This window comes from Anomaloglossus baeobatrachus, chromosome 5, assembly GCF_048569485.1.
Source record: "Anomaloglossus baeobatrachus isolate aAnoBae1 chromosome 5, aAnoBae1.hap1, whole genome shotgun sequence".
Lineage (NCBI taxonomy): Eukaryota > Metazoa > Chordata > Amphibia > Anura > Aromobatidae > Anomaloglossus > Anomaloglossus baeobatrachus.
Genome location: NC_134357.1, coordinates 507,754,868 through 507,775,069, shown reverse-complemented (window position 1 = coordinate 507,775,069; position 20,202 = coordinate 507,754,868). Strand labels below are relative to the sequence as shown.

The window sequence follows — 20,202 nt, the reverse complement described above, 5'->3', positions numbered from 1 at the left end:
ATTAAACACCGTGTGCTGTGAACCTTAATGCCTGGATCCAGTGTCTTCTGCTGCGCAGCCGACCGCGCTACCTCACACAGAGCAGATGCAAAATTGAGCATTTCTGTGACGCCCTGGCAAAACCAGGTAGTCACACATAGGCCCCTGCATAACACCTTCCCTCACAGGGTTACACACAGCTACCAGAAAACTCTAGTCACCTCCCCCAGGGAAAGACAGGCACACCATTGGGCGGGACCAGGCGGATGGAGAACGCCCACCTAGAGGTCTGGAGAGCCCGGGGTGGGAAAACAGATAAGTTTCGAGTGGAGTGGAGTTGGAGGTGGAAGCTGACAGGTGTTAGGGTCGGAGCCCTGACACATTGGCTACAGTGCTGGCCAAAAGTATTGGCACCCTTGCAAATCTGTCAGATAATACTCAGTTTCTTCTTGAAAATGATTGCAATCACAAATTCTTTGGTATTTAACTTCATTTATTTTGCTTGCAATGAAAAAACACAAAAGAGAATGAAACAAAAATCAAATTATTGATCATTTCACACAAAACTCCAAATTGTGCCAGACTAAAGTATTGGCACCCTTAACCTAATACTTGGTTGCACAACCTTTAGCCAAAATAACTGCAAACAACCTATTCCAGTAACCATCAATGAATTTCTTACAATGCTCTGCTGGAATTTTAGACCATTCTTCTTTGGCAAACTGCTCCAGGTCCCTCCACAGGTTTTCTATGGGATTCAGGTCTGGACTCATTGATGGCCACTTTAGTAGTCTCCAGTGCTTTCTCTCAAACCATTTTCTAGTGCTTTTTGAAGTGTGTTTTGGGTCATTGTCCTGCTGGAAGACCCATGACCTCTGAGGGAGGCCCAGCTTTCTCACACTGGGCCCTACATTATGCTGCAAAATTTGTTGGTAGTCTTCAGACTTCATAATGCCATGCACACGGTCAAGCAGTCCAGTGCCAGAGGCAGCAAAGCAACCCCAAAACATCAGGGAACCTCCTCCATGTTTGACTGTAGAGACCGTGTTCTTTTCTTTGAATGCCTCTTTTTTTTTTCCTGTAAACTCTATGTTGATGGCTTTTCCAAAAAAGCTCTACTTTTGTCTCATCTGACCAGAGAACATTCTTCCAAAACGTTTTAGGCTTTCTCAGGTAAGTTTTGGCAAACTCCAGCCTGGCTTTTTTATGTCTCGGGTTAAGAAGTGTGGTCTTCCTGGGTATCCTACCATACTGTCCCTTTTCATTCAGACGCCAACGGATAGTACGGGTTGACACTGTTGCACCCTCGGACTGCAGGGCAACTTGAACTTGTTTGGATGTTAGTCGAGGTTCTTTATCCACCATCCGCACAATTTTGCGTTGAAATCTCTCGTCAATTTTTCTTTTCCTTCCACATCTAGGGAGGGTAGCCACAGTGTCATGGGCTTTAAACTTCTTGATGACACTGCGCACCATAGACACAAGGACACAGGACAGAGGTTGAGTCAACTTTAATCCATGTCAACTGGCTGCAAGTGTGATTTAGTTATTGCCAACACCTGTTAGGTGCCACAGGTAAGTTACAGGTGCTGTTAATTACACAAATTAGAGAAGCATCACATGATTTTTCAAACAGTGCCAATACTTTTGTCCACCCCCTTTTTTATGTTTGGTATGAAATTATATCCAATTTGGCTTTATGACAATTTATTTATTTTTTTTCATTGAAGACAAATTAAAAGATAATAATACCAAAGAATTTATGATTGCAATCATTTTCAAGAATAAACTGAGTATTATCTGACAGAATTGCAGGGGTGCCAATACTTTTGGCCAGCACTGTAGGTGGTAGACGGTAGCCCATGTCTAGCAGGAGACGGGAAGACGGCTCGGCAGATCCGAGGTGGATCGGGACAGGGTAGGAGCCCGTCGGTACCGACACCGGAGACCCGACCAGAAGCTGTACACAGAGGGGTTACGCGGACCCTGAAGCCAGGACCGGAACCAATGGCCAAGCTACTTAACCGATTGAGAGCAGGATTATAGGTCCTGTCCCAACCTAAGTTCCGAAAATAGACAACCACCCACAGAGAGGGATAGGGCATCCGGGCATCCGTCAGAGCCTGTAGATCCCACGGGTTAGCGTCAGCGGGCACGGCACCTAACAGAAGGACCGGGAGCGGAGTCTCGTGTTTCACATCGGGAAGTCCACCACATCACAACACAGTGCAGAGGAAAGTGACACAGACCACCAGCCCGGGTGGGGGACCAGAGTACACCCGGCCGCAGCAGCCGGCCACCAGCACCTTGGTCAACCATTGGACTTGTCTGATTTCTTTCACCGAGAGTAAGCTGAGACTCCCTGGTGTTATGATCCGGAACCATGGAAGACCACCACAAATCATTGGTAGAAGGTGACAAGAGCATTGACAACTAATGTGGCCGCCATCCCCTTACGAACCATCACAACTAGAAATAGCCGAGGGGTGAACTAACATCCTGTGCACCGCGAACCCAGCCGGAGAACTCACTATCCTAAAGGAAGGAAAGATAAATAACTCTCTGCCTCAGAAAATAGACAAGAATATCAAGCCCCCCACATTCAAAGACTGCGGTGATATAGGAAAAACACAATACACAGATAGATGACAGGATGAGCAAAAGGTGAGGCCCCCACTGACTACAATAGGAAAGGATAGGAAAGGGACTGATGGTGGCCAGAGAAAAACCCTGCAAAATACCAAATTCCTGATAGTACAAAAAAGGCCCTCAGATTGCACGATCTGAACTCCGTCCTATACCAGGTGCTTTTATCATACCAATGAACAGAAAACAAGAATCACAACAAATTCAACAAGCCACAAACACATGGACCCAAAGGAGCTATACTCCAAACAGAACTGCAGGGAGTTCCCCAGCCCAAATAACTGAGGGGAAAAATCCCTGCATGCAAATAAACTGAAAACAACCACAGCAAATGACAAACCCAGATAAGAGCAAAAGAACCAGACAATAAATAAAGAGCAAGCACTTATCTGGGGTAGATGTGGTGTGGAGCAGAATGAAGCAGGCTGGTGATACAAAGAACAACTGACATCTGGCACAGCCTGCAATAAGACCAGGATTTAAATAAGCAGAGAGTTAGCAAAGGAAACACCCATTGCACAGCACACCTGGTCCAAGTCCAAACCATTCCTGGCCACCAGAGGGAGCCTCCCAGCAGCCAAAACATAACTAACATTCACAACAGTACCCCCCCCTTGAGGAGGGGTCACCGAACCCTCACCCACGCCACCGGGTCGCTCGGGATGAGCATGATGGAAGGCGCGAACCAACCTGTCCGCATGAATGTCAGAAGCCACAACCCAAGAGTTATCCTCCTGCCCATAAGCCTTCCATTTCACAAGGTACTGAAGCTGACGCCTACTGCGACGGGAATCCAGATTTTTTTCAACCTCATACTCAAGATCCCCTTGTACCAAAACAGGGTCAGGAGGCGCTGCTGCAGGAACTGTTGGCTCCACATGTTTCTTCAACAAGGACTTATGGAAGACACTGTGAATCCTAAATGACGCAGGCAGAGTCAAACGGAAAGATACAGGGTTGATAATCTCAGAAATCTTATAAGGTCCAATAAATCTGGGCTTAAATTTAGGAGATGGAACTCTCATAGGAATATTTTTAGAGGACAACCACACCATGTCCCCTACTTTAAACCGGGGACCAACAGTCCGACGCCGGTTGGTAAACTTTTGGGCAGTTTCTTGGGACTGAAACAATTTATCCACTACCTGCCCCCAAATCTGCTGCATTCTGTTGACCACCGAATCCACCCCCGGACAGTCAGACGCCTCAAGCTGCCCTGAGAGGAACCTAGGGTGATACCCAAAATTGCAGAAAAAGGGGGACACCAATGTGGTAGAGCTAGCTCTATTGTTAAGGGCAAATTCAGCCAAAGGCAAAAACGAAGCCCAGTCATCCTGATCCGCAGAAACAAAACACCGTAAATAGGTCTCCAGGGTCTGGTTAGACCTTTCAGTTTGACCGTTGGTCTGAGGATGAAACGCCGAGGAGAAAGACAGCTGAACACCCAATTTGGAGCAAAAAATCCTCCAAAACCTGGATACAAACTGCACCCCTCTGTCAGAAACAATGTTTTCGGGAATACCATGCAAATGAACATGTTGGAAAAACAAAGGTACCAACTCTGATGAAGACGGCAACTTAGATAGGGGAACCAAGTGGACCATCTTGGAGAATCTGTCACAGATCACCCAAATCACAGTCATTTTCTGAGAGACGGGAAGCTCTGAAATAAAATCCATAGAGATGTGCGTCCAAGGTTTCTTAGGTACCGGCAAAGGCAATAATAGCCCACTAGAACGTGAACAACAGGGCTTGGACCTAGAACAAACTCCACACGACTGCACAAAACGACGGACATCCCGGGACACAGAAGGCCACCAAAAAGAGCGTCTCACAAGATCCCGAGTACCAAAAATGGCAGGATGACCCGCCAAAACAGAGCAATGAACCTCAGAGACAACTCGGTCTCTCCATTGGTCTGGGACAAACAGTTTCCCTGTAGGACATCTCTCAGGTTTATCCCCCTGAAATTCCGCCAGTGCCAACCGCAGATCAGGCGAAATAGCCGAGAAAACTACACCATCATTCAGGATAGTAGACGGTTCGACAACCTCCAAAGAGTCAGCGCAGAAACTCCTGGAAAGGGCATCGGCCTTAACATTCTTGGTGCCCGGCAAAAAAAAGAGACCACAAAATTAAACCGGGTAAAAAACAAAGCCCACCTGGCCTGTCGAGGATTCAACCTCTTGGCCGATTCCAGATAGATGAGATTCTTGTGGTCCGTAAGCACCACAACTTGATGCCTAGCCCCCTCCAACCAATGCCTCCACTCTTCAAATGCCCACTTCATAGCCAATAATTCCTGGTTCCCCACATCATAATTCCGTTCAGAAGGAGCAAACTTCCGAGAGAAAAAGGCACAGGGCTTAAGTTTACCCGAAGTAGCGTCTCGTTGAGACAGAACAGCACCTGCTCCGATCTCTGAGGCATCGATCTCAACTTGAAATGGGCGAGACACATCAGGTTGCAGCAGGACTGGGGCAGAAGTGAATCGCCTTTTAAGCTCCTGGAAGGCCACAATTGCCTCAGGAGTCCAATGCCCAGCATCAGCTCCCTTCTTTGTCAAATCTGTCAGAGGTTTGACAAAGGCAGAAAAATTGGCTATAAATTTCCGGTAAAAATTAGCAAACCCCAAAAACCGCTGCAGGGATTTTAGAGAAGTCGGTTGCACCCAGTCGTAAATAGCCTGAACCTTAACCGGGTCCATTTCGATAGCGGAGGGAGACAGGATGAAGCCCAAAAAGGAAATCCTTTGCACCCCAAAGAGGCACTTTGACCCCTTAACGTACAGTGCATGATCCTTAAGTATCTGAAAAACAGCCCGTACTTGCCCAACATGAGAGTCCTAATCATCAGAAAAAATCAAGATGTCATCCAAATACACAATCAAAAATTTACCAATAAGGTCCCGAAAAATATCATTCATGAAGGCCTGGAAGATGGAGGGTGCATTAGTGAGCCCAAAAGGCATCACTAGGTACTCAAAATGCCCCTCAGGAGTATTAAAAGCCGTCTTCCATTCATCACCCTCCTTAATACGGATGAGATTATACGCACCCTTGAGATCCAGTTTCGTAAACCATTTGGCACTCTTCACTCTAGAGAACAGATCAGACATCAGAGGCAAAGGGTACTGATATTTGACCGTAATTTTATTAAGAAGACGGTAATCAATACAAGGCCTCAACGAACCATCTTTCTTAGCAACAAAGAAGAAGCCGGCACCCAAAGGAGAAGATGAGGGCCGAATGTGCCCCTTCTCCAATGATTCCCTGATGTATGACCGCATGGCATCATGTTCGGGCACAGACAAGTTGAAAATCCGCCACTTGGGAAATTTACAACCGGGCACCAACTCAATGGCATAGTCACAGTCCCGGTGTGGGGGCAGAGAATCAGATTCCTGGTCATTAAATACATCACGGAAATCAGACAAGAAGGCCGGAACATCAACTGCCTGAGCAGACGTGGATGACACGGAAAGGTCCTAATGCACACCTTGACAACCCCAACTAGCTACTGACAAGGATCTCGAGTCAAGAACTGGATTATGGGTCTGCAACCACGGAAATCCCAGTACCAAGGTATCCTGTAGATTATGCAATACTAAAAATGTACAAGTTTCCTGATGCGCTGGTGCAACTCTCATAAGCACCTGGGTCCAAAATTGGGGTTTATGTTCTGCCAAAGGGGTAGCATCAATGCCCCTTAAAGGAATAGGAGTTTGCAAAGGAACCATGGGGAAACCACAATACCTAGCAAACCCAAAATCCATCAAATTGAGTGCTGCCCCTGAGTCCACAAAGGCAAATGCAGAAAAGGAAGACAATGAGCAAATCAATGTGACAGACAAAAGAAACTTTGGTTGCAAAGAACCCACAGTAACAGAAGTAGCCAATCTCCTTTCACGTTTAGGGCAGACAGAGATGTTATGAGAAGGGTCTCCACAATAGAAGCACAGTCTATTCTTCCGTCTGAACCCCTACCGACTAGCATTAGAAAGGACCCTATTACACTCCATAGGCTCCAAAGGCTGTTCCACAGGCACAAAATCAGCAGGTATCTTCCTGCGCTCACGTAAATGCCTATCAATCTGAATGGCCAAGGTCATAGAGGCATCAAGACCAGAAGGGACGGGAAATCCTACCATTACGTCCTTCACAGAATCAGCAACACCCTTCCGAAAAAGAGCCGCAAGCGCATCATCATTCCATTTGGTAAGGACCGCCCACTTTCGAAATTTCTGACAAAACGTTTCTGCAGAATCCAAACCCTGAGTTAAGGACAACAAGAATTTTTCTGTTTGGTCCACAATATTGGGTTTGTCATATAATAAACCCAAGGCCTGAAAAAAGGAGTCCACATCACTGAGAATCGGATCATCAGACGCTAAAGAGAAGGCCCAGTCCTGAGGGTCACCACGCAGCAAGGAGATGACAATCTTAACCTGCTGTACGGGATTCCCTGAGGACTTAGGGCGCAGGTCAAAAAATAATTTACAATTATTTTTGAAGCTCAAAAATCTCAACCTATCTCCCGAAAAAAATTCAGGAACGGGAATCTTAGGCTCTGCAAGGGGAGTCTGTGCAATATAAGACTCTATATGACGAACCTTAGCATCAAGATGAGCAACACGCTCACCCAATTCATCCATGCTAGAAAAAATAAATCTTCCACAGACCTCAAAGAAGACGAGGAAAAACACCAAAAAAAAAAATTTCAGCAGACCTTTTTCTTTTTCTTTTTGTTTTTTTTTTTCCCTCTTAAGAGTACCCTTTAAATTTGTTGGCCGGATGTACTGTTATGATCCGGAACCATGGAAGACCACCATAAATCATTGGTAAAAGGTGACAAGAGCATTGGCAACTAATCTGCACTTATCTGGGGTAGATGTGGTGTGGAGCAAAATGAAGCAGGCTGGTGAACAAAGAACAACTGACATCCGATATAGCCTGCTATCAGACCAGGATTTAAATAAGCAGAGTTAGCAATGGAAACGCCCATTGCTCAACAAACCTGGTCTATGTCCAAACCATTCCTGGCCACAAGAGGGAGCCTACCAGCAGCCAAAGCATAACTGACATTCACAACACCCGTCCCTGCATGTCGGCACTCTTTGCAGAGTCAGCCCACATGCAGGGATTGGCTGCAACAGCCAGTGAATCGCAGCGCCGGGAATCAGGTGATCAGAGATTACCGTTGCTATAGTTATCCGCGCGTCAGGTTACTATGGCAGCGGTGACGTCACCGCTTACCAACCCACAGCTTCTGGTCACTCATTGAGTGAATACACAGCACAGGGGAGCAGAAGCGTTCTTCCTCCCCTGTGCTGTCTGATATAGCAGAGTTGCATTGGTTGAAGGAGAAAGAAGACAGAAGACCAGGATTGTGGAGGGGTGAGAGGGAGTAATAAACATGGAGTCTCTAAGTGTGTCTGTGTATTTATTTCTAATAAAGTATTTTTTTTCTGTGTGGTGTCTTTTTTTTTTTTTTACCCTTTATTGGAGATTTTTAATGGTCGGGTCAAACTTGCCTGACATTAGGAATCTCTGGCTTAATACTAGCTGGTAAAACAAAGCTTGTATTAACCCGTTATTACCCAGCATGCCACCCGTCACCAGGGCGCTGGAAGAGTTGAATACAGCGCCAGAAGATGGCACTTCTATGAACGCACCATTTTCTGGGGTGGCTGCGGACTGCAATTCGCAGCGGGCGGGGCCCAGAAAGCTTGGGTTAACCAGCGCTACGGATTTCAATCCCCAACTGCCTAGTTGTACCTGGCTGGACACAAAAATTGAGCGAAGCCCATGTTGTTTTTTATTTTTTAATTATTTCATGAAATTCATGAAATAATTAAAAAAAGGGCTTCCCTATATTTTTGGTTCCCAGCCGGGTACAAATAGGCAGCTGGGGGTTGGTACCTGCCTGCTGTACCTGGCTAGCATGTCATTTTTTTTTATTTTTTTTTAGTTTTTTGGCAAAAAAAAGGGCTTCCCTGTATTTTCCATTGCTAGTGAAGGTAACACCAAGCAGTGGGGGTTAGCAACTAGTAGCTGCTTGAATTACCCTTAGCTAGCAATACAATAAATAAATAAATAAAAATTGACATAGCGCTCCGCCGTATTTTTGATTCTCAGCGCAGATAAAGCGGATGGCTACGGGCTGCCACCCCCATCTGCCTGGCTTTACCTTGGCAAGCAATCAAAATACAGGGAAGCCCATTAATTTTTTTTATTTAAAAAATAATAATAAAAAATTGCGTGGGCTTCCGCTGTATTTTGATCGCCAGTCAGGTAAAGCCACGCAGTTGGGGGCTGGGATTCTAAGCAGCCCACAGCCGCCCCTGGAAATGGTGCATTTTTTCTTAGCGACATTTCCAGGTGCTTTACTCGGCTCGTCCAGCGGCTGTGATGGAGGTGGCTCGCTGGGTAATAAACGGGTTAATACCAGCTTTGTATTCTCAGATGGTACGAAGCCCGAAATTCATGGTGTCACGTCAAATTAGACATGGCCACCATGAATTTAGAGGAAACAGTAAAAAAAACACAACACAAAGAATTTTTTTTTTATTAGTAATAAAACAAAAAACATTTAGAGACTCCATCTTTATTATAAAAAAATCCTTAGTCCGACGTAATCCACAGGGACAGCAATGTCAGCTTCATCACTCTATACAGACACAGTCTATACACAGTGAGAACCAAAGAGCAATGTCAACTCTGCTTCATCACTGTGCACAGACAGTCAATACACAGAGAGAAGCACAGAGAGCCATGTCAGATCTGCTGCATCGCTCTGGACAGAGCGATGCAGCAGGCTGACAGTGAGGGGATGATTGCACTTGCGTCTCGCAGTGCATCATCCCACTCTTCCGACAGCAGCGCCTCAGCTGTGGAAATACATACAGCTGACCCGCTGCCGTCGGGAGATTGTGCACCGTGATGCGATGACACTCGCATCACGGCATACCAGGGATGACGTCATACTCACGTGACCAGTCTGTAGCCAATGAGGTAATACAACATTCACACATGACTGGCCACATGGGTATGTCACGGTCACGGCAGGTCCTTTTAACCACAAGTGCTTACCGGGGGGAACAGCAATGATTGGACGGAAGCAGAAGCGCTGGGAGACAGAGTCTGCAGGACGTCGCGGGTCCTGTAAGTATGATCAGAATGTTGTTTTATTAATGTGCTTTTTTTTTTTAACAGTCCCTGGATCCGAACTATAACACGAACTGTATCACAAACTTTCCAGAAAGCTTGTGTTCGGGATTGTGTTTACGAACACCATGTGTTCGGTACGGACCCCGAACTTTACAGTTCGGGTTCACCCATCCCTACTCATGATGATGTAATCATCACAGCTCATCTGCTAACGGTCGTGAGAGCAAGCATTGCGAATAAGTGAAAACAAACACTAGTACCGACCATCCAAGAAATCATTACGAAAATGTTCGGGGACGCCACAGTGCTGGGATCTTCTGGTCACGGGTACATTAACTTCAATGGGGATCATGACGCCACTCTCGGTATTGCAGTCAGTGGGGACCGCCACTGCAGATTGGGTAGCACCTAGGGCTGATGGTAGGTGCAGTTAGGTGGTGTAGCCTCCCGAGAGTGAGGCTGGCCCCAGGGCCCAAGTGTGGGTGTTTAGTGCAGCAGGTCGCAAGATAATCACTCACAGTCCAATAGTGTCTTTCAGGGGTTTTACTCACTTCAGATGGCAGGGGTGAGTTAATCCAGGCGATGCTGTGACAGGCTGCAGGAGAACCAGGTACCTTCAGGCTGAATCCAGGGGTGACTACCGACTCGCCTTCCTAGCCCCCGTTGTTTGTGCTGACCCAGACTTGAAGTCCTACGGGGTCACCCAGGGAAGTCGCCTACGCCTGTTCTCCCCTTTTTCGGCCCGTTTGCTTGTAGCCTGGACAAGGTCACTCCGGCTGCTTGCCTCTTGTGATCTATAGGCCCTCTCATTGCTACGTGGCTCCGGACTCTGTGGTGGTTTGGTGAAGGGCAAGAAGTGCCCTCGCCTGCAGGTTTAGCAGGCCTAGTAAATACGTTCCCGCTCTGAGGACCTGTAACCCCGTGCGGGCAGGGTCTACTGGCAGTCCCCGTACTCAGTCACCTCACTGCACTCCGGCCTCAGGTGGTTTTCGGGCGGCACTACCAGGTAGCCCTTTCTCCCCGTCAGCAGTCACTGCACCTGCGGTGTCTGACTAGTGTGTCCTGCACATCTGCACACTGCGCTCTCCACTTCAGACTGGCTCACTACTCCTCTCCCCACTGTGCCTGCCTCCGCAACTTAGCAACCAGCCTCTCAACCACACCCCTTGAAGTGGAGATGGAGGCCACGCACCTCTTGGATTTCCCAGGGGTCCCTTCAAAGGTCCATGTGGGAAACCTAGCTACTATGTGCCTGTGTGTGTCTACGCCCTGGTCAGCCTTTAGGTTTACCTGTGTTGTACTCACTCAGCATGAGTGCAGTACTCAGTGGTGCCTGACCAGGTCAGGGGCGCCACAGTAGAATTTAAGAAGGTTTGGAAGAGAGGCTGCAGGAGGGAAGAGGCCTAGATATAAGTTGGAATGGTAAAACCCGGGAGTGTGGAGGAAATACCCAAATTTATTACGATCACGAGTGTGAGTGACCCTTGATGATGGGGTTCGTGGGTTTTGAGTGCACACGTCCATCCATCCAACTATCCAAGTTTACTTTAAAGTTTGTCTATTTTTATTCATTGCTATAATCAATTACTCGTGTTTGCAAATGATTTTGATTTCTACATTCTTTAAAGATGTGTCAATTACTGTTTGGTAATAAGAGATGACAGAACATGTACTTTTCTCTGTATAAGAAATACCAATAAAATATTTGTTACAAAAAAAATCCAATCTATTGGTTCCTTTTTTCAACCAGCAGTCTCCATAACCAGAAAATTGTGAGAATATCCAGACATCATCTAATGTCTATAATTCGCTTTATGTCACCAAGTATAAAATATCTCTTCTGCATAGAAAAGCTCCTATCATAAAAGGGCCGATGTCAATACTAAATTGAATTTTCTCCAGGACAGGAGACAAACTCTAGCGCAGCGCCACCTATTGGAAGTAGCGATCCTAAAAGTTAAATGTGGATTTCTAACAATCCTTTACATATAACTTAGGATATATATGCCAGATCAGAATCCCAATTTGCAGACCCGGTTTTTTGGGGTGCTTGCCCCTCGTCAGTGCAAAGTATGGGGTGTCTGATCTGGCTATGAGAAGCTTTGTGGGACCACGGGGGAAAACTATTCTCCTTATGGAGACTTTGCAAGCCAGACTGACTGGATGCTAGTAAGGGGACTTATAGCTGCCACTCCCCTCTGCAAAATATTCAAATTTTCTCTCCAGGACAGGAGACAAACCAATTTGTCAATTTGTCACGAACAGCCGGGGAAGTCACTCAGAAATCCAAATGTGGAATGTTCACTGATTTGTCACACACGACTACTCTCTAGCGCCCCCCTTGTCTGCAGGCCACTTTTGGTACTGCAGGACAATGCATAAGATGAGGCTGCTGAGCTGATAATGCCAAATATTGGAGGTCTCACATCAAGGGTAAATGTATATATCCCCGATTCCTGCTAATGGAATATTTATATACCTCGGTACCCTTAATGATAGCACTCCAATAATTCAATGCAATACAATTACGCTGCCACCACCCAGACTTTCTACAGGGAGCTGGGGACCCGTTTCAGATACCGTAAGGCCCTTCGGGGTTTTGGATTCGTATATAAAGCATAAGGAAAGAAACTCTTAAATTTTTTATATATTTAATCCGAAAATAGGCAGTGTTTAAAGAATATACAAGAATTTACAAAAGGGAACAATACACATTACGGCATAACAGTTACATTAAAATAAAAGGTATAAACGTGAAACTTACTAAACTCGTGCCATAGAAGTGACGTCCAAGCTTAGGGAGGGAGGGGCTCCAAGAGAAGAAGAAGAAGATGTTATAATCGGCCAGCATCACCCTTCATGATGCCCTCCACGTACTGAACCGTACTAAATTGAACATTCAGTGTATAATACTGGTGGATAAAATAAGACTGAGCACAAGACCTTCACAGCCGTCTACACATCATAGGGAGATTTCATGACACCTTCTCTCCATCTACCTGATGATCCTGAGGAACATCGGGATTTTCTTGTTTACAGTCCTGTGGAAGAAGAGGATGGGGATATCTCTCTGATGTTGTCCTCTTACTGGATAGAACTGGAGGAAACACAGGGACTGAATTCATTCTTTACATACAGATACCGTGTTTTTCCAAAAATAAGACACTGTCTTATATTTTTTTTGCCCCCCAAAAAAGCACTAGGGCTTATTTTTGGAGGAGGTCTTATTCTTGGAGAAACACGGTTGGGGGTAAGTTTCCCCCCCAAAAAAGCAGACCCCCCACTTCCCAGGAGACTCATACTCACCAGACCAGGACGTCTGCGTGGTTCCCAGGTCCTCCTGTGATCTCCGGTCGGTGCTGCACGCCATCCTACCCTGCTGCTAGCTGACATACTGACACACACAGCAGATCGCAGGCACACAGCAGATCACACACAGAGCAGATCACACACAGACACACACACAGCAGATCACACACAGCAGATCACACATAGCAGATCCCATATATACACAGCAGATCACACACAGCAGATCGCAGGCACACACAGCCGATCACAGATACACACAGATGATCGCAGGCACACACACAGCAGATCGCAGATATACACAGCAGATCACACACAGCAGATCGCAGGCACACACATCCGATCACAGATACACACAGCCGATCGCAGGCACACACAGCCGATCGCAGGCACACACAGCCGATCGCAGGCACACACAGCCGATCACAGATACACACATCCGATCGCAGGCACACACAGCCGATCACAGATACAACATCCGATCACAGGCACACAGAGCCGAACGCAGACACACACAGCCGATCGCAGAAAAACACAGCCGATTGCAGACACACACAGCAGATCCCACACACATCACATCACATCCAGCACATACGGCAGGAGGAAATGAGAGCAAGTCACGTGACCGGCCGCAGGTCCTGTTCGTTGCGCTGCACCATACTGCCTCTCAGGATTCTCCCGGTGAGAAGAGATCGGTGTCGCTGGATGAGGTGAGTGTGTATGCGATCCGATGTTTGTGTGTGTGATTTGATGTTTGCGTGTGATCCGATGTTTGTGTGTGAGATCTGATTATGTGTGCGATCCGATGTGTGTGTTGTGTGTGAGAGAGATCTGATGAGTGCGGGTGTGTGATCACAGCAGGTCCTGCCGCTCAGTGTCGGGTGAGTGTAATTGCCGGGTGCCGCTGTGTATAATGAAGTGTCCTGCAGTATCTGTAACTTTTTAGCTGCACGGACACTTCATTATTTATCCGTGACTAGGGCTTATTTTCGGGGGAGGACTTATATTTAAGCCTTTCTCCGAAAATGCTGAAAATCCCTGCTAGGGCTTATTTTTGGGGGAGGTCTTATTTTTGGAAAAACATGGTAATTATAGGCAGTGTGTATTTAGTCCTGTCTATTACCTGGTGATGTGAGGGACCGGGGAACCTCCATCATGACGTCCTTGTACAGATCTTTGTGTCCTTCTAAATACTCCCACTCCTCCATGGAGAAATAGACGGTGACATCCTGACACCTTATAGCAGGGGTGGGCAATTAATTTTCCCATGGGGCCGCATGAGAAATTGGGATGGTTTTAGAGGGCCGGACTAATATAATTAACTCAGTTTTACCCAATACTGTATATAGCATATATACTATCCCTTCATATACAAACAGTAAGTTACGGACTGTGTGACCCCTCGTGGCCCTGCGCGCACACATGCAGACATGTCCGTTTTTTCTCCAGCAGCACGGGTGTCACACGGATCGCACACTGATGTGATCTGTGTGACATCAGTGTGACAAATACCAGAGAAAACACGGGTCTTTTTAATAAAAAGATTTTCTATATTTACCTCTCTCCAGCGCTGCTGTCTCTGGCTCTGCTGCCTCCCGCTCCTTATCGCTGGTAATTATACTCACTGAATATTCACTGCAGTGAGCAGCTGGAAGCAGGGACAGCGCTGGGGACCGCATCGCTGGGTGAGTATACAGGTGTGTGTGTATGTTGAGAACCTGGAAGCCGGAGCATCTCGGGGACTCGTCACAGTTCCCAATGAACTCTGATGAACCCATGAAGCTGTAGCGTGGGTGTCGCAGGATGGTCATCAAAGTTCATTGGAAACTCTGATGACCTCCTGGAGGTCACTGTGCTTGCAGAATACTCACCTGTCCCTGCGGTTATGTCCTCAACGGTGCTGTGCCTGGTGCTGTCATCGCGATGCTCCGGCTTCCAGGTCCTGAGTGCGGTGAATAATCAATGAATGAGCAGTGGTCAGGAGCGGGAGGCAGCAGAGCTAAAGAAAGCAGGTAAATATGGAAAATCTTTTTATTTCACAGACTCGTGTTTTCTCCGGTACCTGTCACATGTATGCAAACAGGTACCGGAGAAACGCAATCAGGCCCTGTAATGGCGGTATGGCGCTGCAGGGGGCGGGGAGAGAGCACGTGGTACCCGATGTAACTACAGTACCACTCGCAGTTACGGGCTTTTCTCTCTGCACGCACGCACACATACATACACACACGCACACGCTATATACATATATACAAAAAACAATCCCCATATACTACATCACTGCACCCCCATATACACCTGTAATATACATCACTGCACCCCCATATACACCTGTAATATACATCACTACACCCCCATATACACCTGTAATATACATCACTACACCCCCATATACACCTGTAATATACATCACTACACCCCCATATATACCTGTAATATACATCACTACACCCCCATATACACCTGTAATATACATCACTGCACCCCTATATACACCTGTAATATACATCACTACACCCCCATATACACCTGTAATATACATCACTACACCCCCATATACACCTGTAATATACATCACTGCACCCCTATATACACCTGTAATATACATCACTACACCCCTATATACACCTGTAATATACATCACTGCACCCCCATATATACCTGTAATATACATCACTACACCCCTATATACACCTGTAATATACATCACTACACCCCCATATACACCTGTAATATACATCACTACACCCCCATATATACCTGTAATATACATCACTACACCCCCATATACACCTGTAATATACATCACTGCACCCCTATATACACCTGTAATATACATCACTACACCCCCATATACACCTGTAATATACATCACTACACCCCCATATACACCTGTAATATACATCACTGCACCCCTATATACACCTGTAATATACATCACTACACCCCTATATACACCTGTAATATACATCACTGCACCCCCATATATACCTGTAATATACATCACTACACCCCTATATACACCTGTAATATACATCACTGCACCCCCATATAAACCTGTAATATACATGACTGCACCCCTATATACACCTGTAATATACATCACTGCACCCCTATATACACCTGTAATATACATCACTGCACCCCTATATACACCTGTAATATACATCACTACACCCCTATATACACTTGTAATATACATCACTACATCCACATATACATCACTAGACCCCTATATACTACACCTGTAAAACTACATTGCCATATACTGCATCACTACACCCAAATATTACTCACCAGTTACCCTCCACTCCACTCCCCCCATTGTCCCCTCAGGTTACTAGTCACCACTCACCTTTCCCTCCTCAGGCACCTCCGTACGGGCTCCCGCTGACATACTTCTTCTCTTGTACGGCTCCCCGCTGAGCTGCTTCCTCTCTCCATAGAGGCCCCGGCTGCTGCATCTTCTTCTCCTGCCGGGGCGGGAACTTTTCAAATGACACACACGCGCGCCGTACTGACGACATCAGGGCGCGCGCGTGTGTGTCACAGAGAAAGTGCCGGCAGGAAACAGAGGACAGATTCCTGCGTTCCGCTGCTGCACTGTGCAGTGCTGCAGTATCTGTCCTCTGTTCCCTGCCGGCACGCAGCGTGTGATGAGGGCAATCTGACCACGGGCCGCCCGGAGCCTGGAGCTCCGGACAACAGGTCAGATTGCCCTCATCAGTGACCGGCCAGCAAGGACGCCCGGAGCCAGGCGGGCCGGTCACAGAGAGTAGGCGGGCCGGATGTGGCCCACGGGCCGCCCCTTGCCCAGGTCTGCCTTATAGGAACCTGACACATGCAATGATACCGTCATCCCCCGATCCCTTCATAGCATTACTGTATAATGTCCCAGCAGTGTCACCTCTTCAGTCAGCAGCTCAATCATGTTGTAGGTGAGTTCTAGGATCTTCTGCTCATTGATGTCCTCATGTATCAGGGGGTGAAGTGGAGGCCCCATGATCTCACTACACACATTTCCAGAGTCCTCACCTGTCCTGTTCTGTCCATCTGTTATTCCCATAGATAAGAATGATGTAATGTGACGGCATCTGAATCTCTCACCTCTCCAGTAAGCCGGAAGAGGATCTCTAGGGTGAGGTGTAATATCCTCTCCGCCATCTTGTCCCTGTCCCTATCCACCCTTGACAGGTTCATCAGGACAATTCTCTTAATTCAGAAGATCACTGAAAGAAAGCAATATTTTAGGAACCTAAATGGGAAGATGATGATGTAACATCATAAAGAATCTCATGTAGGGATATAATGACTGGAGAAAAAGAAGTGAAGCATGAAGAATCATTGTAAGTTTCCATTTCTCGTAAGGACTAGCTCTGTCTCAGCCACTAATTGTCTATATTGATCAAATGTTAAGAGGAAAAATTACAGAAACTGAAGAAGGACACAAGCAGCATTGGAAGAGAAGCTGCAAAGGATTGTCATTGTGAGCATTACTATTTCTATTGAGTAACGACGACCATAAAGGAAACTATACAGTAACCAGGGGTGTAACATTGCCTAGAGTGTGACAGCAATCGGGCCCGTGCTGGAAGGGGCCTGCCGGGCCCAGCATTTAATTCAGCTGGATGCACATACGAGAACGCACATTCAGCTGTAGTGTATTGTAGCGCAGAGACCTGTTGAATCTCAGTACTGCAACACACGCTGCCAGCCAATCAGAGACCAGCAGCTGACATCAGCATGCCAGGCATTGGCAGTGATGTAATGTCAGCTGACGGCCTCTTCACCAGCTAGAGAGGAGGATGCCGCAGGTCATGAGACCGGAGTAAGGTGAATAGAATGGGGGGGTGGTTTAATGCGTTACAGATCAGAGGAAGAAAGGGGACATATACAGTAGGGGAAATAAATATTTGATCCCTTGCTGATTTTGTAAGTTTGCCCACTGACAAAGACATGAATAGTCTGTAATCTTAAGGGTTGGTTAATTTTAACAGTGAGAGAATATCAAAAAATCACTTTTATGAAGCATACGAGCCACCTCCATGCCGTGTTTGTAGTGCCAGAACTGATAGACCTTGTGATGAGCCAGCTTGTTCACTCGGATATTTTGGCTGGACGTCCACCTCTTGGCTTTTGAATGGATGGACGGACTTCATTTCATATTCTTCCAACTGTCATGGTCTCACATGATGCACTTTGGCAATTTTTTTGACCGAGAGACCGCCATTGATTAGCTGGATCATGTGGTTTCTCTTTATTGAGAAATCGTTTTCCTGGCTATTTCTCAATTTGAACCAGTGACCTTTTTAGGAATCAACCTAATATCACACTATTAACTATTAGGGAAAGTGAGAGCCAATTCTAATTTGTAGTATACAGGAAGAAAACAATTTTTCAAACACCAGGAGCAAAACAGGAAAAATGCAGTGACATGACAAGAATCTGTATAACTAATCATATGCTAAATAATTTATGTATGAGATAGCCAAGATGGTTGGCGATAAAATGAATGTAGCTTTACAATGAAAGCTGTAGTGGATGGTCAGATATGGAGCCTGAAGGTCAAAAGTTCAAAATATTGTTAGTCTTTTGCTTGTAACATCAGGATGGGGGACATATATCAAGAAGGGGCCCAGGATAGGGGGCATATGTATACTAGGAAGGGGAACATTATAGCTGGAAGGAACCCAGATGGGGGAAATACTGTATATATGCTAGGAAGGGGACACATTATACCAGGATGGGGGAATATATAAAAGGATAGGCGAGCTATATCCTAAGATAGGGCCCAGGATGACGGACATATATACGAGGAAGGGGCCAGGATGGTGGACATATATATCTGGAAGGGACTCAGGATGAGATACATATATACCAGGATGGGGACATATATACTTGGAATATGCCGAGGATGGGAGACAGATATACCTGGAAGGGGCCCAGGATGAGGGACATATATATATCAGGAAGGGGGACATATATACCAGGAAGGGGGACATATGTCCCCCATCCTGGGCATCATTTTGGTATATACAGTATGTACCTGGAACAGCCCCAGGATGGGACCAAGTTATGCCACTAACACTAACAAAGCTGCGAGCGACTTCAGGAGGGAAGTGACCCAATTTAATCCGATACAAACAGATCTCCTGATAGAGCCACACAGACGGGAACACGTTCTGTCTCCTGGAATGTGAGAGCAGCACTGAGGGGGTTAATGCCCCCTGCACCCAGTAATGGGGAATCTCCACATACCTCCACCTACAGAGCCGCACCCTGGATATATGGCTGCTCTGTGCTTCCAAGACCTGTGATGATGTCACAAGGAAGGGAGGTGTTGAACTGTTTTCCTTTTGGGAAGCAACTGTGACACCCTAGACTAGCCAGGTAGTCACAGACATAACAACATACACCCCCCCCCCCACCCTAGGCAGTTACAACAGTCAGACAAAAATCATTGTTGCCTCCCTCCAGGGGCTGATGTCCACACAAGGTGGGGCGGAGCCAGGCGGTTGGCTGCACCCATCGAGGAGTTCACAGACCTGGAGGCGGGAAAAAGAGAGCAGATCAGTTCAGGAGGTAGAATTGGAAAGAGTAAACTACTGACGTGTCTGGGTTGGAGCCCAGGCACCTACAGCAAGGTTGGCATATGGTGGTGGCCATCTGCAGAAGTCGACGGATCTCTGCGGAACCGTAGGACCGGGGTTGGGCGGTGGCCCACCGGTACGGAGCCGGGGAGCGGAGTGAAGTTGAGCTCACAGGCAGGGCCATCGGACCCCGACTAGGCTTGGAGCCGCCGACAACGGTCAAATCCGAGTGTGACCGGAACCCTAGGGGTTTCCTAACAACCAAGTCCCGCTAGAAGGCAACAGTCCACACCGTGAGGATATACAGCCACAGGCTAGAGATCCAAGGGTCAGCGCCTGCGGGCAAAAGAGCTCCTACGGTACCTATACGCCGGGGAGCGGACTACCGTTTGGGAAACCATCGGAGCCGACACAGTTTACACAGGTGCAGGGAAAGACAGCCTCCATCAGCCGTCCGGAGAGAGCACAACAACACTGCAACCGGCTGCGGGACCCGTCCATCCGGCCGTTTT

The 20,202-nt window shown here is 46.9% G+C and overlaps 1 protein-coding gene across 1 annotated transcript in view; it reads right to left on the bottom strand.

Annotated features, from left to right (window-relative positions):
* The window catches only part of LOC142311971 (uncharacterized), a 240,593-nt gene extending 223,314 nt beyond the window's left edge, over window positions 1-17,279 (bottom strand). Inside the window, exon 1 of the mRNA XM_075350837.1 lies at window positions 17,208-17,279. Coding sequence (XP_075206952.1) covers window positions 17,208-17,264 — 57 coding nt within the window. The 5' untranslated portion in view covers window positions 17,265-17,279. The remainder of the gene's footprint in view (window positions 1-17,207) is intronic.
* Window positions 17,280-20,202: the final 2,923 nt, after the last annotated feature.